This window comes from Pipistrellus kuhlii, unplaced genomic scaffold, assembly GCF_014108245.1.
Source record: "Pipistrellus kuhlii isolate mPipKuh1 unplaced genomic scaffold, mPipKuh1.p scaffold_m20_p_8, whole genome shotgun sequence".
In the NCBI taxonomy this organism is placed as follows: Eukaryota; Metazoa; Chordata; class Mammalia; order Chiroptera; family Vespertilionidae; genus Pipistrellus; species Pipistrellus kuhlii.
In genome coordinates, this window is record NW_023425584.1 from 25603529 (window position 1) to 25616808 (window position 13280).

Here is a 13280-nt window from a genome sequence, read left to right on the forward strand (position 1 = left end):
AAAAATATGAGGCGAGTTTCATAGCCTGTGTTGTCCAATCCCAGAAGCCTGGGAATTATAACCCATCGTTCAAAAACCCTAATGGATACTATGTCCTCTAGGCGGGGAAATATGGGGGAGCCACTCCCCGGCTGGAAGGATCCTAGCCTCCTTTGCTTTTGTTGGATTGATACCAAGCGCCTGCAATTGCAACTCTGGGTACCTGGGGCTCATGAGATCTGCTGGCATTCATGTGTCTATTTTTTTAAATGATAAATAAATGTATTATTACTTACTCCTTGCAGTGTTAGTAGGCAAAGAAGCGGGTTTCCAGAACTCAGAAGCTGACACGGTGGAGAGCCCTGGATTGCAGCAGGGAGGCCTTAGGGACTGGGCCTGGGAGAAGGGAAGGAAGGAGGGGCGTCCAAGAACAGAACTCAGCTCAGCAGTCACAAGGCTGCATGGAGGCCAGGGTCTGGGGAAAGGTAGGAACCGGTTCCCGCCACCTGCCGGTAACCAGGCTCACCCACAGTCAGACCCTGGCTGCCCTGGCTGCCCTGGCCTGGTCCCAAAAAATGTGAGCGCCGCCCCTACTCCCGCCCCCTTCCCCGTCGCGCCCGCCGGGTCGGGGGCTGTTCTGCAGGCGCCGGGAGCCGGGCGAGGTCCCAGGCGGGAGGGGGAAGGGGAGGGGATGGCGCGGGGCGGGGCGGAGCGGCGGCGCCTCCCCGAGCCTTATTCCCGGCCGCGCGCTGGCAGCGCTCAGTCGACCGAAGGAGCCGCACGCGTCACGTTGCAGGCCACTCCGACCGGAGCGCAGGGGCACGGGCGGACGGACGCACGCACCGACCGACGGAGGGAGCCGACCGAAGCCCAGCAGCCACTAGCTCCGCGCGGGTTCCAGCAAGGCTTGCACCCCCCCAAAGGCCGGCGGCGACCGTGCCCCGCGGAATCTCCCGCGCGCCTCCCGCCCCAGCTCCCGTGCCCGCGCCCCGGGGCCGCTGCCTCCGAAGTGATTGTTGCCTCGTAGCCTCCTCCGCTGGGTCCGGGAACATGAAGCTGCTGCCGTCGGTGGTGCTGAAGCTCTGTCTAGCTGCAGGTAAGAGGGCTGCCGAGGCCCCCGGAGGTCGGGGGCGGAGGGGAGGGGGATGGGGACGCTGTGCTGGGGGTACCGGGGGAAGGTCGCTGCAGCGCCCCTGGCATGGGCCACTTGGTGGGGCCCGTGCACCCTGGCAGGCGGGCGCTGGCATCGTGTGGCGACCCGGGGTCTGGGCGGAGGGTCTGACGCGGCCTCGCCCCTTCCCTCGCAGTGCTCTCGGCGTCGGTGACCGGAGAGAGCCTGGAGCGGCTCCGGAGAGGGCTGGCGGGTGGAACCAGCAACCCGGGATCGCCCACTGAAGCTGCGGACCAGCTGCTGCCCCCCGGAGGCGGCAGAGGCCGGGAAGTCCTGGACTTGGAAGAGGCCGGCCTGGATCTTTTCAGAGGTGGGTGTGGGGGCTGCCCACCCGCAGACCCTGGTGGGCAGGTGCAGAATGAGCAGACCCAGGATTCTTGTTGGTTGCGCACCTGTGGGGTTGGGGTATTGATGGAAGACTTCAAGGAAAAGCTGCTCGGCCTGGCAAGCTTACTGATGGAGCCCGGAACATGGAGCCCGCTCTTTCTTGCTCTTGGTTTCCATGTTCCAAGTTGCTGTTCTTCTGGGTACCTGGGAGCACATTGGAACAGGCAAGGTGTCTGGGGTCCGCACCTTCCTCTGAGGTGTGCTGAGGGGTAGGAACAAGGAATGATTGAGATGCTTTCCCTAGAGTTTCTATGTAATAATGGGCATAAGTCCTAATTTCCGCATCAAACGACTATTATGTAGAAAACAACAGAGGTGGAGATGGCAGGCACACAGTAGGTAGGCAGTGTTGGACTTCTCCATCCACCTGTCCCCAGGCTGGGGAAATAGCGGGGAAGGTGAAGCCAGCACCTCCTGGGAGGCTATGAATGAGGAGCACTGGGTCCCTGGGGAGCTGCATTGGTATGGTGGGTGCCTACAAATCCTCCCCCAAACCTGGAGACTTCCTGGCCACCTTGAGTCCCTGAAAGAAACTCCAAGGGAGGATGGGCCCAGTGAGTCCTCCAATCAGCGGATGTGGCTATGGCTGAGTATTGGAACAGATGGGGCAGAGTCCAGAGCTTCTAACATTGCCTGAATCCCGGACCCAGCCACCTGCAGCAATTCCTGAGGGTGGAGCAGGGAACTGAGCCTTGGAGGACCAGAATGACTATATTTGGCTGGAAAGATACCCACCTGTTCTAGTCCCGCCCAGAGCCACCCTTCTCCCTCCTTAGCCAGCGCTTCCCTTAGGGGCTGTCTCTGCTTTGTATAAATCAAGGGTCTGCTGCAAAGCTGACCCTGGACTCTCACTCTTCATCCTCTCACGGTGGACCTTTCTGGTCACCTCTGAGTGCTCCTGGCCCTCACCTCCTAGGCTGGGCGAGCTGGGCTGTGACTCACCCTCTGCCCACATGCTCCTCATACCTCTGCAAACCTGACTCACTATTCCCTCTGCCTGGCAGGAGACAGGTAGTCACCCTGTCACTCTCCCTCACCTCTCTGATTGGCTTGGGCTATCTGCCTCAGTTTCACCACAGCTCTGGTCCCTGGGTTGTCTGGGCATCTTTTATTAAGTGCCTACTGTGTTCTAGGCAGGCAGCATGTTATTGTGGGTTAATTAATCCTTATAGCAACCCTCTGAGATGGGAACTCTCATTGTTCACTTTTTATCAAGAATCCCAAGATTCAGAGAGATTAAGGACGTGCCTGAGTTCACGTGGCTGGAATTAGCGCCCAGGTCTGCTGACTTCAGAGCCCATTTATTGTTTCATTCCTGGCTCAGCATTCCAGGTGTTCTAGACTTGTCTGGAGGAGGGGACAGGAGTGTGTGAGGCAGCTTGGTGTACTGGGAAGGAGCCCTGGATATGCAATCCAGAGATTATGCTTCTGATTCAAACCCTGCATGACTTTATATGATCTTGGGCAAGTCACTGCCTTTTGAGACCTCAAGTTTTTCACTTGAAATGGAAAGCCATTGCTATTTTTTAATGTTTTTATTGATTTGAGAGAGATGAGAAGGGGTGGGGAGAGAGAGAGAGAGAGAGAGAGAGAGAGAGAGAGAGAGAGAGAGAGAGGGAGAAAGAAACATTGATGTGAGAGAGAAACATTGATTGGTTGCTCCCTGTACACTGTCCGACCGGGATCAAACCTGTAACCTGGGCATTTGCTGTGACAGGGAATTGAACTGCCTGCCCTTCAGTGTATGGGATGACACTCAACCAACTGAGCCACACCAGCCAGTGTGGAAAAAGCCATAATATTCTTTGAAGTCATTTCCAGCTTGGGGATTGTAGATTTCCAGTCTAATGTTTGATGCTCACCTGTCTGCCAGATACTTAGCTACCGCCATGGACAGTGAACACCTTTTTTCCAGCTGGGGGAGAAAAGAGGGGAGGTGACTGGTGTCAGACCCCTGGGCTGATGGACGTAGCCTCTGGTCAGTCCCAGCTGGATGTCTGTGTGAGGTGGTTTTTCCCTTTTGAAGTGTGAAAGGATTGGGGGAGTCATCGTTGTTTCAGTTCCTTCTGGATAGTTCCTTACTTTTTATCTCTCTATCCCTTCTACACACTGTGCTCCCTATCCTAGAGAGCCAGGACATTTGGGGATAGTGTAAATGGACCGATGAGAGAAGTGGTGAGCTGCAGGGGCCCAGAGCAGGACAGATATTTTGCTTGAAGTAAAAAAAGCAAGGCCCTGAACAGTGATGGCTTACTTGCTAAGGTGATGGTACCCTGGTGCTAATGGTACCCCAGAGGAGGCCACCTGGACATGGGCACAGTTCTTATTTTATTTTATGACACCCCCCCCAAAAAAAAAAACCCCTCCAAGAACCTTTTCCAGAAGCAATTTAATCTCTGACACTGTCTTCCTGCAAGTGGGCCACTGAGAGCAGCATCAGGAAATGAGGTTGATTTAAGGCCAACATAGAACCAGGTTGGCATGGGACAATAGGAGATGGGGATGGGCAGTGGAATAGGGGTGAAGTGGTTGGTAGAATTGCCCAATCAGTTGCAGTTCCTCAACAGAAGCTAGCTAGCATTCTTGGAATGAAGTTCTTAAACTGAATATGTGAAATGCCTTCCTTGGGACCCCACCAGCCTCTACTTCTTCCACCACTTTCTGGTGATTCTGCCCACTCTTTCCTCAGCCCTCGGGAGGTACTGAGCCAATGGTCTCCCCAGCCTTCTGACTTAAGGTGGGATAAAGAGCACATTCTCCTTCCAGATGCTGTGCTCTTCTCATTCTTTCTCTGGAGGGGCTGGTGAGGGGATGTCCAAGACTTAACAGAGTACTTTTCTCCTGCAGCTCCTTTCTCCTCCAAGCCACAAGCTCTGGCCACACCCAGCAAGGAAGAGCGCGGGAAAAGGAAGAAGAAAGGCAAGGGGTTAGGGAAGAAGAGAGACCCGTGTCTTAAGAAATACAAGGACTACTGCATCCACGGAGAATGCAAATATGTGAAGGAGCTCCGGGCTCCATCCTGCATGTAAGTGTTCCTGCCCCCAGGCTGACTCTTACACACTCTTTGTCAGCCACGTGCCTGTTCCTAGTTGTCATTGTTCCTTGAATTCATAATTGCACCCAGTTTCTTCTCAAACTCAGGGCGGAAGTCGGGAGGAAGAGAAATATTTTTAGTCAGAGGCAGGGGCTTCCCCCGCACAGGGATGCAATTTCCTGTGGTGTGGGTCCGTGACGCTCTTTCATCCTCGGGGACGTTTCCTGCTTGCTCAGAAATCAGCATGTGGCTAGGAGAGCTGACACCTGAAGACAGGTCCCTCATTCCCTGCCTCCTGCCTACTCCAGATGGGGTATTTCTGGGTGGAGCAGGGCTCCTGTGGCCCCCTTTCCCAAACCCTGCAGGGAGGTAGGCGGTACACTTGGACACATGCTATGCAGGCATGTGTGCCCTCGAACATGTGTGCACATGAACGAGCTAATGTGAGTTGAGTCTAAGGCATGGCAGGACTGCACAGGAAGTGGTCATCATGGGAGTGGGGAGGAACCCCTGTTCCCCTTTTTCTCCCCCTCCCCCCAGCAAGGGAACATGGTGGGTATTGGCCTCTGGCCATGGGGTGGGAGAACACTTCCTTTGTGCAATATTCACAGGAAATGGAACCCAACCCAGTAGGCATCAGCCCCCAGTCAGGCAGCACCACCCTTCCCTCCACGGGGTCGTGGGTGGAGGGCCCACGGGTTCCCCAGCTGATCTGTCAGGCCAAGCCCAGAAAACGGCTGTCTTGGCAACCCCTCAGGGATGACGGCACTGCCATGCTCTCTGGCAGGCATAATGTCGCCAGTGTGCCTGAGGCCAACACCCGCGTCAGGCTGTAAACATCCACTCTCTCCTGCTGGGCATGAGGCCCGGTGGGCAGGGAGACTCCGGACAGGGCCAGGAGACTGTTGGGTGCGCACCACCTCCCAGTCTGTCAAAAAGGCTTGGCTGCCTGTCACCTTTTCTGTGATGGTGCAGATCCCTTGGCTTTTTAAAACTTCCTTGTCCCGTCTGATCTCACACAGCCGTGCTGCCCAGTACTTGGCAAGTGGCAGACCGACGTATTACTCCCCACCTTGTCCGCAGCCACTTGTGTGTCCTCTCCTATAACACTCTTTTCAGGAGCTTGGTGTTGGAGGGGGTTGTTTGAGAATGACATAGACAGTCTCCGCATCATGCTTCCCAAGGCCTTGGGACAGGGCAGGAAATGTCTGTCTTAAAATTGTTAAATGGCATCATTAACCCAGGGTGGAGGCGGTGACTCCGAGGGTAGTCAAGAGGGATTGAGTCCAGGGATCTGTCTGGGCCACATGGGATCAGGGCGTTGGTGGATGGACTTCCACTGCTCAACTGAGAACCCTTATGAGACTGCTCTCCTGAAAAGCGGGGCTCAGCCAACCATCTACACCCAGAGAACCTACAGGGTGCCCACAGCCAAGGTGGCCCCAGGCACGGCGATGATAACCATGATGCTGCTGCTCTCCTTTGCCCTGAAGTTTAACTTGAGTTGAGCCCAACAGGTATATGATGAGCGCCTACATGATGCCAGCTATTCTAGGGGGTGGGGAGATATAGACCTATCATGGGATTCTCAGAAGCTCTCTGCTGGGCAGGCATTGCTTACTATCTCTACTTGAAAGATGAGGAAACTGGAGCAGGAAGTAGGAAATGATTTGCCTGAGATTAACAGCTAAATAAGTGGATGGAAACAGGACAGGGATTCAGATGCCTGACTTTCAGTCCAACATGCTTTTTATGTCCCCGGGCTGCCCTGGGTGTTGGCTGGCATCCTTCTTCCCTGTCTGTCCTTACAGAGCTTGAGCCGGATTTTAAAGAGGGCAGCTGTTAGCCTAGAGGTCTTTAAGACTTTTACTAGGCTAAGAGAATGGCAGTCTGATTTGAAGACTTTGTGTCTGCTTCCGAGGGGCTCGACTGTGTCTGGTTGACTACCTCCTGCCTCCAGCCCTTGGTATTCAGGGCAGAAGGCACCGAGAAGACACAGAGTTCCTGGTTTGGGGGAAGGTGACATCTGGGCACTTACATCTGGGGCCCTTTGTGGCTCCTCCTCGCCTCCAGACCAGGAACCGCCACAGGGTGTGTCGAGGCTGCTGTGGTGGACTTGAGGCTAGTTGGCTTCCTCAGCCAGCCCTCTCCAGCCATCACCCACAGGAAAACTCTTTTGTGTCACCGGCCAAATGTTCCCCTCAAAGAGCCATTTCCTGGGGCTCCTGACTGGCCGCTGACCCAGATATTGGCTGCAAAGTTTCTTGTGGTTGGAGGAAACCTGGGAGCGGTTGGATTGAGGAAGACTCAGAGCTGGCGTGGGGACAGGCCTAAGGGCTCTGCTTGCCTCACTGCCAGGTGCTGAGAAGGAATGACACACCCTTCTCTTCGGACCCGACTGACTTTGGTGGCCCATTCCTCAGGAATGGGCAGTACTTTCGGAGTCTGATATGGTATAATAATGCGCACATATGTGGGCCTTCACCTCTTATTAAGTGCTTTTATCTGTATTATTTGATCTTCACAATAGTCTAGTGAAGTAGGCATTTATTATTCTTGTATATTTTAAAATATAATTTTTATTGATTTCAGAGAGGAAGGGAGAGGGAGAGCGAGATAGAAACATCAATGTTGAGAGAGAATTATTGATCTGCTGCCTCTTGCACGCCCCACAATGGGGATTGAGCCCATAACCCAGGCATGTGCCCTGACTTCCTGGATCATAGGTCAACGCTCAACCACTGAACCATGCCAGCTGGGTATTATTGCTGTATTTTACATGAGAAAACCAATGCTTTGAAAGGCAAAAGTAACTGCCCAAGATTGCCTGGATAGAAGTAGCAGCAGAACCAGTCTGGAACTCGGGTATTCTGAGCCCCCGCACCAATGGTGCCCCCTCCATCTTCTGGAGGAGAGGTGGAGAAAGCCAGTTTGGAAGATGTCTCTGGGCTCTTGCTACTGTTGTCATACAAGCTCTGAAATGGGTCACAGACATGGGTAGGAGGGTCATGTCCCAGTTTGATGGAGCACTCACTCTCTGGCTCTGGAGAAGACACATGATCTTGCCCCCACTCTGGGGTGTTTGGAATGCAGTCACCCTCCCTCCTCCCTTGGGGAAGCCAGGAGTCTGCTGCAAAGGGAGGGGGCGGTCGGTAATATTAGGGTGTTTACATTATTATCCTTTTGACTCAGGGTGGGGGTGGAGGGATTATGTAACTGGATTGCAGGACCTTGAGGCCAATATTTATTTCTATCATCTGAGTAACTACCTGTGGGGTTTGAACGATAGGCTGCAAGTGAAAAACAGGCTCAACTTCAGCTTTCCTCCCACCGGGAGAGCAAAGTATCTGAAGTCATAAAAGTGCTGGATTGAATCCTGCCTCTACCACTCTCTAGCTGTGTAACCTTCTCTAAGACGTTAAGCCTCAGTCTCGTCATCTTTAAAATGGGGAGAGTAATTCCTACTTCATAGAGATTTTAAAAAATATATATTTTATTGTTTTTTTACAGAGAGGAAGGGAGAGAGATAGAGAGCTATTGTAGAAACGTCGATGAGAGAGAAACATCGACCAGCTGCCTCTTGCACACCCCCTACTGGGGATGTGCCTGCAACCAATGTACACGCCCTTGACCAGAATCGAACCTGGGACCTTTCAGTCCGCAGACCGATGCTCTACCACTGAACCAAACCTGTTTCAACCATAGAGATGTTTTTAAGATTAAATGAAATGATCCTTGTCAAGAAATTAGCAGAGTACCTGGCTTATTTATTATTTAAGTTAATAATAGCAGTGACAGCAACAGTAATAATAATAGTAACAGTCAGGGAGCAGCCCTAGGAACCCATCAACCCAGCACATATATATTTCCCTGGGGTAACTTGTTCATGAATTTGGAATTTGCCAAGACTGGCTTCTAGTCTTAGCGCTCCTGCATGCTAGTTGTTCAACTTTTGGCAAATCAATCTCTCTGATCCTTAATTTTAGGCTTTCACTCTGTGAATCTGGGCTGTGCCTGCCTTCCAAGGTGTTGAGGTCTCAGTTGAGCTTGTAGATGCTAGTAAGGATGGTGTTTTACAAACTGTTAATGTCTGTGCGCAAGTGATTTTTCCCTGGGTGTTCCTGAGAGCTTCCTCCACGTCCTGGCAGGATGAGGGTCATGGTCTTGCCCACCGGAGCCGATGAGACAGATGCATGGATGTGCTCTGATGTGTGTACAGGGAGCCTGACCTACATTTATCCTGCCGTGGGCTGTTGCCCAAGGAACCAGGAGGAGCTGGGGCCGGAGAGGCAGGGGCAGCCTGGCCTCCCTGCTGTTACCAGAACTGGACTGGTCTGCTTCACGGGTTCCTCTCGTTGTTCTCGGGCACCAGGTGCACTTCCCAGAAGGAGGCTGAGCTCAGAATAGAGGGCCCAGGTTCTCAGTGCTTCCTTCAGTAGCGCATGGCCTGGAGTCCCCAGGCAGACAGAGCATTGGACAGCCTGGTCGGGGGGGGGGGGGGGCAGTTATGCATGTGAGTGGGCAGCACCCTGAGCTCAGAGTCAGATGATCTAGTCCACACCTCTGTCTGCCCTGCTGTGTGCCCAGGAGGAAAACAGCTCTGCCTGCTGCGCGCCATGGCATTCCTCCCTACATCAAAGGGCCTTCTGGTGCTCAGAGAAAGGAAGGGACGGAAACACGCTCCTTCAATTGTAAGCGCTTCCGAGTCTTCCTAAGAGCGTGCAGGAAATGCTTTGTGTTAGAAGAAGCAGTTGCCATCTAATTTATTTCTAGAGTGAGAAGAGCCAGGGCTTTGTTTCTGACATTCTTCTGCGCTCTGGCAGCACAGCCGGGCACAATGTTACCTTGGTTTGTTTGCTTTGTCCTGTGGTGAAGGAGGCCCCGGAGCCCAGTGTTCAGAGGCCAAAGGCTGAAGTTGAGCTCTCAAGTTGGACTCTGCACCCGGGGGGAGCTGGGAGTTAATTGAAGGGAACTTGAGAAAAGTGACTCCTGGCAAAGGCATGGGACCTATTAATAGGCTGGGTAGTGGCTGAGAGGGACTGAACTCAGGAAGCATTGATGGGGAAGGCCGGGTTTATTTCTGGGTCAGAGCGCTGAGGGGCCTCACCAGAGGGAGCGATACTGAATCTCCTCGGTTCAACCCACCAGCTCTTGTGACTTAAGTCCTCTTCACTGGCTCAAACCGGCCGTCTTCCACACATGCAATAAATCATCCACACGTGGAACACATCTAGCTGAGAGCTTGAAGTCCTCCCTCCCTTTTCCCCCGCCTGGAGCAGGAATCTCAGGCCAGGGAATCAGAGGGATTGGTGAAGGGGAGTGAGAAGGGGGGTGGGGAGGCGATGGGAGCCCTCAGAGGGGGCTGTAAAGAGCCCCTCCTGGAGAAGGACACAGGGCAGGGATGATGGTGAGGAGCCATGAGGGTGTGAGGAGTGGGGTTTGGCTCATGTGCGTGGGCCGTTGACAAGAGTGAAAGTTCAAAACCAATAACCTCATCTTTGCTTTGTTCTGTCTTGAACCAGTTGCAACCTGGGTTACCACGGAGAGAGGTGCCATGGGCTGAGTCTTCCGGTGGAAAATCGCTTATCTACTTATGACCACACAACCATCCTGGCTGTGGTAGCCGTGGTGCTGTCGTCGGTCTGTCTGCTTGTCATTGTGGGGCTTCTCATGTTTAGGTGAGTGTTGGGGGCCCTTGCAGGCTGTTTCTGCAAATCACTTCTATTCCTCGTCTTCCTCCCGGGTCTTCTGCCTGGTGACCACATAAGCCCTCCAACCTCCCCAAATTCTAGACTAGGATTCTGATCGCATTCCCAAGGACATGTTCTCCAAGGCCCTGATGTCTCTGGTTTGACATGAGTCCAGTGTCTAGAGCCAAGGGCAAAACTCGCCAGGCCATAGGAGGTCCTGCTACTCATAGCAGACCTAGTAACCCACCCATGGTACCACCTCGCCACACAGTTCTTTCTCCAGTGTGTGGTTTGGCATGGATGGTGCTATTGGTATATCCTGCAAGTCTGAGTCATTTGGCCCTCAGGCCATGCTTCCAATCAGGTTATGTTCTAGGTTGGGGGAGACCTACCAAGCACTCTGTGCTCATTTTCAAGCAGCATAACTCATTTGTTGTGAGACCTGGACCAAGTTACCTCCCTTTCTGAGGGTTGTAGTCTTTCAGTGATTATAATCTTTGTCCACCTACCTCATAGCATGCTGTGAGGATTATGTAAGTGAGGAGTACATTTCTTAGCAAATTGTAGCCTGCTGCTGTTAGAGTCAGTTTGGGATCTTTGGCACAGTTGGACCTTTGATCAGAGGTCTGTAGGGCTGCCATCCCTCAGGGATTTTCCAAGTAGTGGGTGGAACCAGCATGACAGCATCCTTCAGAGGACTCTTTCTGGGACCTGCGCCCTGTGGTAGCGGCAGAGCTTGCTCACAAAACTTAACCTTCCTCAGGTACCATAGGAGAGGAGGTTATGATGTGGAAAATGAAGAGAAAGTGAAGTTGGGCATGACTACTTCCCACTGAGAGAGACCTGTGCTCAAGGTAATGGTCCATTCTTTGCCCCATGGCACCATCACCACCCTTCCTGGATCTGTTTCAAGGCATACTGAGTTCTTCTCTTGACCTCAGAGGTCAGGCTGCTAGAGAGTTAGTGTCCCATTGCAGAATGTTTGTCAAAAAGGCTGTCCGTATTTCATCTCCACTAAGGGTGAAAGTTGCTAGAGAGATATCCAAGAGGGATGCCTGAGAGGACAGCATCTCCAGCCCTTATCCCCTCTCCTTCCACCCTCTTCCAGGTGATCTTTCCACTTATTAAGACTGTATCTGGGAGACTCTTAAGACCTCTTAAGACTGGATCCAGCTTTAAAGTTCTTCCTCTTGTTCTTTAGGAATAAGCTGGGGACTGCTACCTCTGAGAAGACAGAAGCGGATCACAGACTCTGCAGAGGGGAAGGACTTCACAACCAGCCATGAAGACTCCCTCATCCCCAGTTGCCATCTAGGTTGGGCTTCCCAGTATTGCTTTATCAGAGCCTTCAAGTGCCAAACAGAATATGTCCAACGGGATCTGGGTCAGAAGGAAGCAAAAGTGAGGGACCTTCATGCTCTTCTGATTCCCCTCCACCAAACCCCACTTAACCCGATAAAGTTTGTTTAAACACTTGTCTTCTGGATTAAGATGCCAGTTAATTCCATATGCTCCAGGATCTTTGACTGAAAAAAAGAGAATGAGAGAGAGGGGAAGAAGGAAAGATTTGTGGACTGGAAGAAAGTAACAAAGATTGAAAAGCCACGGACTCAAGTAGTCACCAAGGGATCTGCCATGTGGGCCCTACAGCGCTGGATTTGATGAGCTAACTGTGAAATACCACAAGCCTGAGAACTCTGAATTTTGGGACTTCTACCCAAATGGAAAAATAACAACTATTTTTGTTTTGTTTTGTTTGTAAAATGCCTCTTAAATTATATATTTATTTTATTCTATGTATGTTAATTTATTTAGTTTTTAACAATCTAACAATAATATTTCAAGTGCCTAGACTGTTACATTGGCAATTTCCTGGCCCTCTACCCCGCATTCCCATACCACTTGGCTCAGCATCACTCTCTGTTGCCACAAACCTGAGATGTAATCCATTGTCTGTCCACATTTCCACAGATCTTCCACGGTCAGAGTGCCACAGGGGGCGGTCTGTACGGTCAGGATGTAGGAGTTAACGTTGTCAGATCCACTCTATGAGTTGGACGGCAGTCTTGCCTAGGCGATTTTGTCTACCGTTTGTGTTTTGAAAGCCCAAGGTGCTGATGTCAAAGTGTAACAGATATCGGTGTTTCCCTGTGTCCTCTCCCTGCCAAATCTCAGAAGAGGTTGGGCTTCCATGCTTGCAGCTTTCCTGACTCCCTGCCCTCGATAGCCTCAGGCCCACAGAGTGGGATCTCACTCTTCCTTGTGTCAAGACATTTCTCTTACTCCTGCCACTCTTCTGGTGCTACTCCAAGCAGGGGTCAGTGCAGCAGATGATAATCGAGAGAGGTATTAGTGGGAAAAAAGGCTGAGGAGGAACAGGAAACATTGGAGCTGGCTGCTCTCGGTAATTGATAACCTATCAATTGCTGCAGAGAAGATTGGAGGTGAGGATGGCTTTTGTGTGAACTCACCACCTCACCAAAGCTACAAACGTATGCTGTCGTGGTCCCTTCTGGAAGTTTCTGGTGCCATTTCTGAACTGTTACAACTATATTTCCGAAACTGGTTCATATTTGTACTTTGCAATTCAAATAAAGATAACCCTTATTCCATAGCCTTCTGTCTGCTTGTTTTAACTGGGAATTAGTTTGACATAGGTATTTTTCTAAGTCCTGATTCAATATTAGATCTGCACTAGGCCTGTTTATATATACTCTCTCAGTATCCCAACAACCCTGTGATGAAGGTACTACTATTGTCGCATATTTACAAAAGAGGAGGTTCAGAGAGGTTATGCAACTTGCTTAAGGATACACACAATTGATACGTGACAGCTGGGATGGATAGTCTGACTCCAATTATTTGTCTAAATAACCTGCATTACACTACCTCTGACGTGAAAGAGAATAAATCTTTCACATAGCAAGTTTGGCTGGCTGTAATCAGGAAAGACATCTGCCCATTCAACCAACAGACCCTGGACCCAGGGCCTGATCCTTGGCTGTACATGCATGCAAGC

General features: G+C 51.8%; 1 protein-coding gene across 3 annotated transcripts; it reads left to right on the plus strand.

The window, feature by feature from the left end:
• The first annotated feature begins 725 nt into the window (after nucleotides 1–725).
• HBEGF (heparin binding EGF like growth factor) lies at nucleotides 726–12875 on the plus strand. Of its 3 annotated transcripts, XM_036424904.2 has the most exons (6): nucleotides 726–1075; nucleotides 1287–1460; nucleotides 4385–4562; nucleotides 10094–10249; nucleotides 11025–11115; nucleotides 11463–12875. In XM_036424904.2, exons 1-5 carry the CDS (start codon nucleotides 1030–1032, stop codon nucleotides 11095–11097), a joined length of 627 nt encoding a protein of 208 aa, XP_036280797.1. In that variant the 5' UTR covers nucleotides 726–1029; the 3' UTR covers nucleotides 11098–11115; nucleotides 11463–12875. The 3 variants fall into 3 exon arrangements, with proteins under 3 accessions (XP_036280797.1, XP_036280796.1, XP_045432224.1); XM_036424903.2 differs by lacking the exon at nucleotides 11025–11115; XM_045576268.1 differs by lacking the exons at nucleotides 726–1075; nucleotides 1287–1460; nucleotides 11025–11115 and adding an exon at nucleotides 1470–1715.
• Nucleotides 12876–13280: the final 405 nt, after the last annotated feature.

Excerpts from the sequence above, each read along its gene's own strand:
- HBEGF (XM_036424903.2), top strand. The coding sequence starts at position 1,030 with ATGAAGCTGCTGCCGTCGGTGGTGCTGAAGCTCTGTCTAGCTGCAG. Across the intron at positions 4,563-10,093 it reads CTCCGGGCTCCATCCTGCAT|TTGCAACCTGGGTTACCACG; the intron begins GTAAGTGTTCCT and ends GTCTTGAACCAG. Across the intron at positions 10,250-11,462 it reads GTGGGGCTTCTCATGTTTAG|GAATAAGCTGGGGACTGCTA; the intron begins GTGAGTGTTGGG and ends CTTGTTCTTTAG.